Source organism: Aulonocara stuartgranti (genome assembly GCF_965226115.1).
Source record: "Aulonocara stuartgranti genome assembly, chromosome: 1".
NCBI classification, from domain to species: Eukaryota; Metazoa; Chordata; class Actinopteri; order Cichliformes; family Cichlidae; genus Aulonocara; species Aulonocara stuartgranti.
In genome coordinates, this window is record NC_138939.1 from 7,944,982 (window position 1) to 7,953,700 (window position 8,719).

An 8,719-nucleotide genomic window follows, 5' to 3' on the forward strand; every position below is an offset into this window, starting at 1 on the left:
TGATTTCACACATGAAACTCAGGTTACTAATCAAGAGAAGTACTGCTGTGAAAATGAAAATGATTGCATCCTCTGATGTGGCTCAAAAAGAATCTTTCCAAAGATGAAAAAAAGAAATGGTGATGAAAGACATGGGAAATGTAAAGCCCCGGGGCTTGACTCGCAATTGTTGAATACACTAAGATTTAGAATATTATTGTATGTGTTGCTCAAGTTGGGGCAAAATTTTCAAAATCAGCTAATGAGCCACAATTTAATGTAAGAGCAACAGAAAACAGGTGCCATAACTAATCAATAGACCCATGAAAAAGAGACCTGTTGTTGACAAGAGTTACAAGGGAAACTCCACAGACAAAGGTGATAAGAATTAAACATGATTCTTCCTTTAAGACCATTGAAGGGAAATTCCTATTTTCTGTTTTATTTCCCTGGAGGTACTGTACAGCTGTCAGTACAGCTATCCTAGACCGGGTATACCTCCACTGTTTTATGCAGCAAAAATTGGGTTGACTGATTATCAGATGGTTTAAGCAAGTATTGTATGATTGTAGTCGTTCGTGTGGATTATTATCATCTAATAAATATCATTCATCATTATTATTTTATAGAGTTTAAAAAAAAAACAAATTATAGCATTATAAGAACCAGAGTGGTGTGCTTTATTTCTCAGCTGATTCTAAATCACGAAACTAACACACAGAAAAAAACCAGCCTCCTCACAGCACTGGTATGCAAAGAACCACGATCACACACTTAGGCAGTACACACCTGCTCTCAAGGTGTGTGCGTGACAACCTTTGCGTGAGTAGAAACTTACCAACCTTCACAGTCATTACACCAGCTTTTATGTCCAAGAATTCTTTAAGAGGTATATGGCTGAGGGCAAAACATTTTTTTTCTTGTTTTTTCTACTCCCAGTCCTACTTCTCTGAAATGGACACATTTGCAAACTTGGACCAAGCACCTTCAGGCCAATGTACGGCCTATCACTGTGATCTCTTTGGTCATTTGTACACACAGCTTAGTATCTATACAGTAGCACAGCTGATGGCTTCCCGTTGTAGCAAATAATCTCTTTAATCCTGTTAAGAATGTGCCCCTCACCACAGCAACTCTCCTGTCACTCACATCAATGCTCCCACATCTTTCCTCACCTGCTCCCCACGTTTGTGGCATTTACAGCTGTTGAATACTGCTCACCATTTGTGATGTGACACACACTCCTGCAGCCACTGTAAACACAGTATTCTCTGTAAAAGCTCCCATGTCAGGCGGTCCGCACACAATCTCAGTCGCATTCATCTCAAATCGGGTTCAGTTTTATCCCTGGGGCTTATTGACACCCATCACACAACTTACAAATGCAACAATTGAAATGTGATCCGTTTGATTCGGAAACACTTCAAGTGGTGTATACTGTATAATGCCAAAGGGATACTCCAATGCTGTTCCAGATTTTGGATTTACTTAGGTTCACTGGACTGCATTAAAGTTAATATTTATTCTTTTCATATTATTGAATTCTGACACTGCTGAAAGGTGAGTTTCTGTTACTTCCTCAGCTTGGCAAAATCTTGCAACTGTTGCAAAGGTTTTAATGCAAGGTAAACATAATCTTTTCCCTCCATAACTGCATTATAAACCTGTTTTATAATTTATTTATGGTGTTACGATAATGATATAAAATATATTGTTACAACCAGTTTGTAGGGCTAGTAAAAATGTGACATATTTAAAACATTGTGAATAAAAATAGAGCTGCTTCATTGTAAAAGGAAAATTAACTTCAGCAGATCATTGTGCAGTTACGTTTCTTTACATATTAAAGAAAATATTTGAAGATTACCACACATGATCACAGATCTGAAAGCCCTTTTTACTGCAGTGACCTCTTTTGTTAAAATTAATTAATAGTTTTGCCCAGAAACTCCATCCACCTTGTTCTTATCCTTGCAAAACCTCTGGGAACTGCTGCGTGACAGAAAGGGTGACTGGTTCACCTTGTTCCTAAGTTTCAGTTTTCGTAACTTTCTTTGCCTGCTTTAGGTGGATTCTCGCCTGTGTGGCAGTTCGGAATGGCCCCACGGTGTTACATGACTGCAGTGAATGAAGCCTGAGTGACAGATTGCATGACTCCAAAGCCCCAAGATCCTCGCATTTACAGAAGCTATAGCGCGCAAATATGTGCACCTTCGTGCCCAAGCAGGGTGGAGAAAAAAAGTGTCTGCGCTCTTTGTTCTGCAAGTTTAAAACCCTTGTGTCTTTTCCAGAGGCTGTTGCCTTCGCGTGACTTGACCAAGCAGATTTAGGATTGTCCAGAAGACCGAGACCCTCCCCTTTGGACGGCAGCTCCGCTTCTCACGCAATCTGCAGCACCAGAGGCGCAGCGCCGTGGCGCACTGCAGAGTCTCGGGAGAATCAGCACTCCCATCCCGGAGGAGCACGACAAAGCTCAGCGTCGCCGATTTTGCGCCCCAGATGAACAAAGAAAAGTTTTGCCTTTATTTATTTATTTGTGTGCTAGTTTAAAGTTATTCGTGAGTTTTTTCATCTTAATTAAAAGAAAAGGGGGGGGGGGAGTAAACAGGCAAATCAATCAATAAATTGTGGTTATGTGCTACACCCTATTAAAGCGAACGGGATACTTTCAACAACCAAAGAATAGATTTCATTTTTAAAAATTAATTTTCCACCCACATTCACTTGATGAAGTTAATTAAAGTCTTTAGGCTTAAAAATGTCTATATCACGGGCAAAACGCATTAAAATACATTTGTCCATAATATCTTTCTCTTTTTCCTGCTATTTAGCTTGTATGGTGGTCAGAGCACTCTTGGTGGTGTTTTAAATTAAGGCTGAGTAGAAATTTTCAGGATGTAACGCAGAGACTTTTCATGTCACTCTGCATAATAATAAATAAAATGAAGTGAAATGAAATGTGTATTTCATAGAAAATTAGGCCCAATAACAGGCTTGGTTAAAGTTTAAAGCCCGAATTATAACTGACACTTCTGATCAGGATTTTTCCAGAGCAACACTATTTAAAAGGCTGCGATGGTGAACGCCGTGCTTTGATTGGTCATTTTTAATGTTTTACCAGTGCTGCTTAAAAAATAATGCTATCATGGACATTTTTGATCTACTGTTTTAAGATCTATTTTCTGAGAAATGGCGATTGTCTGAGTTTTTGTTCCCTCACAATAATAATAATAATAATGATAATAATAATAATAATAATGACCGCCAACACGGCCCAACCCTTTAGTTCATCATCTTTGCATTGCTGTGGCTGGAATAAGAATTCGGAACCCACGATGGACTGAGAACAATTTTTCAATATCATTTTCAGAGTCTTTCCAAAGCTCCGGGTAAATACAAATCACACGGACTTTCAGAGAAAATTAACTTTTTGAAGAACTTATTGCTGCATTAAAATCAACATTTGCCTCCAATCACGTCGTAGTTGAACAAATATTCAGAATATTACATGTTTCGTATAATTAACTAATTAGCACTAATACACAGGCCTAAAAAATAAAATGTATATCTGTCTGTTGAATAACCGTTAAATTGCTTTGTGATGACATTGTGATTGTACGTTAAAAACACAACTAGTAAGTTGATTGTAAAAGCAAACGTATACAATTAGGTCATGTTGAAAAAGGTCATCTATATTCTGATCATAAGTCCCCGAGAACTTTATAGTAACACATTTTGACATCTGTGATCACACAAACTGAAGATCAGTGAAATGTAAAGTGCAGGTTGCGTTCTGTGCGGGATTCTTGCTTAGAAGCAAGTGAGGATAGTTTAAGAGTTCAGACTTTTAAATCTTATTAACACTTAATTCTACAAGTTTTTCTTTATAACAAATCTCATGCAGACGTATAATAGTAAAGACTATATATATTTTAAGGGAAATAATTAATCAATATACTTATACACTTGCAGGGTGGGGGCAACTTTAAAAAGCTTCACTTCTCAAATGAAGTTATTATTAAAATGCAGTTGTTAACCCCTAAATTACACTGTGTTCTGTGTAATTATATACTGAAAGAATAAAAGTGGTGACAATAAGATATGAATACTGAACGTATCTGTCCCAGCGCTCGAGCAGTGAAACCTAACTGCTCTCCCTCCCTCCCTCCTTTCCTCTCTCCCTCCCCTCCAGCATCCCCTTCAAAGGAGAGGTGAGGGCTTGATCACTGTGCTCTCACGCAACTGGTCAATCTTTAACTCCAGCGGAGAACAGGTACAAGCACGCAATGGCATCTGACTGTTTTATCAGGACTTAAAGCCGTCTGGGAGGTTACAACTGGGGGGTTGTCACAAACGTCCGTTCTAACTCCAAATGTTTTAAGCATGACGAGGTCCTTCTGTAGTTCAATAAGTTATCATCTTTAGGGGATACATTTTTCATGCAAAACTGGGCGCAATGATGTAGGTGATTTTCGACTCATTGCGCTGTCCATTCTTGCCCAGTAAAACCAATTTCACATCACGCTAGTAACAAGCTGCCCTAAATTATCGATACAAGTTACAGCGGGTTATAAGTTGGTCGAAGGAATTGCTGAGACATCACCGAGTGCTTGGGCAAGAATCACGGAGATGCAACAGCCTGCAATCATTGGCAATGAGAATAAGAACAGTATTTTTTACCGCTCAGACTGTGACACTCGAAAAACAAGCTAAATCAGTCCGAAGAAAGTTGGCACAAGGCAATGTAATCACAGATTAAAAACCGTTCTACAGTTGTGGAAGTTATAAAAAATGATTGTGCCATATGTGGCCCTAAACAAAAAATATAAACTCATATAAATGATAAAGACATGATGACTCCTCTTTGCATTTCTTATGTATTTTTTTTCCAGAACACACGCGCGCGCGCGCGCGCAGGCAAGCAGGCACGCACCGTTTTTTCTGTACTAAGTTCATTCATGACAAAAAAGGGAGGGAGAGGGGGCAGGGTACGTCACAAACAGTAGCCAATCAAGCTGTCGAGCACAGTATAAAGCAGGAGTCCATTGCCGATTTTAGGGACATCAAGAGTGTGACCTCACAACAACTCTTCCAAACATTTTACATGCACTTTGGAAAAACTACTCCAGGAATCAGAGTGCCGTTTCTCCTGCATCAGTTCATCAAAGGTAAGCTTAAAACATGCATATACAAAATGGCAAGAATGCAGCAGACTGATTTATAGGCTGACTGACTTATTAGCTGGAAGAAAAGAGAAGTGCAAAATGGAGATTATTTCTGCTAGAATAACTTTGATGCATTACTTAGTATTTTCACCTGAATCATAGACTGTAGTAATTAATTTATACCTATACACATAGGCCACTACTTTGCATAGACTACCTGTAATAAGTGCTGGTGTGCTTTTAAAAATAAAAAGCCAAATAGATACATGCAAATACACGTCAGTTCTCAGTTACTTCAAACTTTATAGTGAATGTTTTCTACATGTTGCGTAACACTTATTTCTCTCTCTCCCATTGTCTACACTGCTCTAATGCACCTGCAATTTAATTTACAGGTTGAAGCCAGAAAAACGTCATCATGGCACTAATGATACTGCCATTCATTGGAGCACTGTCAGTATCACATGTTTTGGTGGCTGTGACAACAGCGTGTCTGGTCTACCTGATTATTAAGAATGCACAAAACAAGATTCCCGAGGGGCTTCAGCAACTCCCTGGCCCAAAACCCTTCCCTATCATTGGGAATGTGTTAGAGCTGGGAAATAGACCCTACCTGAGTCTCACTTCTATGAGCAAACGCTACGGTGACGTCTTCCAGATCCAGATTGGCATGCGTCCTGTGGTCGTTTTAAGTGGTAATGAAACAGTTCGACAGGCTCTCATCAAACAAGGGGACGAGTTTTCAGGCAGACCTGACCTGTACAGCTTTCGCTACATCAATGATGGCAAGAGTCTGTCTTTCAGTACAGACCAAGCTGGCATTTGGCGTGCCCGCAGAAAGCTGGCCTACAGTGCCCTGCGTTCTTTTTCCAACTTAGATAGCACAACCCCAGAGTACTCATGTTCCCTGGAGGAACATATCAGCAAAGAGACTGAGTATCTGATCAAAGAGCTCAACACTGTCATGAAGACCAAAGGCAGCTTTGACCCCTTCCGCTATGTCGTCGTCTCTGTTGCCAATGTCATCTGTGGCATGTGCTTTGGCCGGCGCTATGACCACCATGACGATGAGCTGCTTAGCTTAGTGAACCTCAGTGATGATTTTGTCAAGGTTGTGGGCAGTGGCAACCCAGCGGACTTCATCCCCCTTCTTCAGTACCTGCCCAGCACAAAAATGAAAAAATTTGTGAGCCTCAATGCTCGCTTCAGCAAATTCGTTCAAAAGCTTGTCACCGAGCACTATGCCACCTTTGACAAGGTACGCCTCACACTATACAATATTATTTAGCTCATTGTACTTTGCAGAAATTACAGACATTAATTTAGATGGTCCTTAAATCCACTTTTAGGACAACATCCGTGACATCACAGACTCCCTCATAGATCACTGCGAGGACAGAAAGCTGGACGAGAATGCAAATGTCCAGATGTCAGATGAGAAGATTGTTGGAATCGTCAATGATCTATTCGGAGCTGGTAGGAGAATTATTTTCTTTGTGTTAAATGATATAATCATAAAGGAACATAACTTCGGAGAAAAAAATATTCTGACCGAACTTTTGTGTCTCTCCTAGGTTTTGACACCATCTCCACTGCTCTGTCATGGTCACTGATGTACTTTGTGGCTTACCCTGAGATCCAGAACAGGCTTTTTGAAGAAATTAGTACGTATAGTTTTTTTGGGGACATATTGTATTTCTCTTACATGATAGATTTTTGATAAAAGAACAACTAAATGATAAGAAAGTGCATCGATACATCTTGTTGCTCTCAAAGCAGAATGATTAACTGTAATTTGGTAATCACTGACAGAGTCAGAAGGTACAATGTCAATCCTCATCTTCTCGTACGCTAATATTTTATCATCTCTTTTCATTTTCAGAGGAAAAAGTAGGTCTCGATCGTATGCCTGTTTTTTCTGATCGGAACAACTTGCCCCTTCTTGAAGCCTACATCCTGGAACTCTTTCGCCATTCTTCATACCTGCCCTTCACAATCCCGCACTGGTGAGATTCATTCATTTTGTAATAAGAAAGTAAAAGGATATAGGTGTTAAATGACCTGCTAAGTATCACAGAAGACCAAAAAGATGGACACAAAACAAGGCTTTTACAGTCATAAAAATAAACGTGAAAACCTGTCATTATGCAATGAATTAACACTTTGTTGTTTTTTAGCACCACAAAAGACACATCACTGAATGGCTTCTTCATCCCCAAAGACACCTGTGTCTTCATCAATCAGTGGCAGATCAACCATGACCCGTAGGTTTCCTTTGCTACATTTTTACTTTGCCAAAACGAATGATGCAAACTGACTCATATTCAAAGCTACCCTATACTAGAGAAATACAGTAACATGTCTTTCACCAGGCCATTTTATGGATAGTTGTAAAGAAAGACAATAGTAGTCTTTATTTCCTTCCCCAAATCTGCCTAGAGATTTGTAAGCTTTCAAGCCTGTTAGCGCAATATTTTTTATTCCTCTTTTTTCTGAACCTTTCAGGGAGCTGTGGGAAGATCCATTTTCCTTCAAGCCAGAACGTTTCCTGAATGCTGATGGCACTGAGGTCAACAAGGTAGAGGGAGAGAAGGTGATGACTTTTGGCTTGGGAAAGCGACGCTGCATTGGCGAGGTCATTGCACGAAATGAAGTCTTCCTCTTCTTGGCTATCCTCATTCAAAAACTAAACTTTCAAGCTTTACCTGGAGACCAGCTAGACCTGACCCCAGAGTATGGTCTAACAATGAAGCACAAACGCTACCATCTGAGAGCCACAATGCGAGTTAAGAATGAGCAGTGAGGTTCCTTGTAATGTACAATTTGTAACTTAGTAGGTGATATAAGCTGAAGCTGTAAGGATCAAAGTTAGAATGTAAGACAATGGATATCAAATTTGGCTTATAGAGCTAATAGCATTAAAGCAAATAAGCAGAGTTTGCTTATTGCACAAGTGATGTCTAGGTCCATGTCTCTTGTTCTGTTTTTGGTTCGCTAAGAGATACTTCTGCAAATGGCTGCTGCTTCTCAGTGAAGTTTAAGGAGTTAGTTTGTTTCTCTTGCTGTGTTGTTAGCAGCAATATAAACTGCTCCCATTCAGAAATGAAAACAAAACAACTGAACTTTGGGACAAAGCATATGTCTTACTGGGTGGATAGTTTAGTATGCTGCAACCAAACCTTTTCTACGGGACTCTGAAGTGAACATATTTTACCTTGTGATAACATTTACACATGTAAGCTAATTATTTGCATTCCATTATGCTGTGGATGTAAGACACACTGAAGCTATATCTGTATCCCAAAATGTGATTTTGAGTGAACACCAAGACTTTTGTATTTCATAATGTTGTTTTTGTTTGTTTGTTTATTTTGTTTTTAAGATCATAACATTTATATTTGCTGTGCAATTATATGACTTATCAAGACAGCATTGCGATCAATTGATTTTGGAATATATGTAATACACTTTTATATTTCAGTTGGTAATGTACAAAATGTAAGGGCATGAAACCTTGATACACAAATAAAAATGTATTTTAATTAGTTGTTCTCGTTCATCTTGACTTGGGGGAA

The 8,719-nt window shown here is 39.2% G+C and overlaps 1 protein-coding gene across 1 annotated transcript; it reads left to right on the forward strand.

The window, feature by feature from the left end:
- The first annotated feature begins 5,016 nt into the window (after positions 1-5,016).
- Positions 5,017-8,689, forward strand: cyp1a (cytochrome P450, family 1, subfamily A). The gene is made up of 7 exons (XM_082533754.1): positions 5,017-5,147; positions 5,540-6,402; positions 6,494-6,620; positions 6,719-6,808; positions 7,027-7,150; positions 7,322-7,408; positions 7,650-8,689. Exons 2-7 carry the CDS (start codon positions 5,563-5,565, stop codon positions 7,945-7,947), a joined length of 1,566 nt encoding a protein of 521 aa, XP_082389880.1. The 5' UTR covers positions 5,017-5,147; positions 5,540-5,562; the 3' UTR covers positions 7,948-8,689.
- Positions 8,690-8,719: the final 30 nt, after the last annotated feature.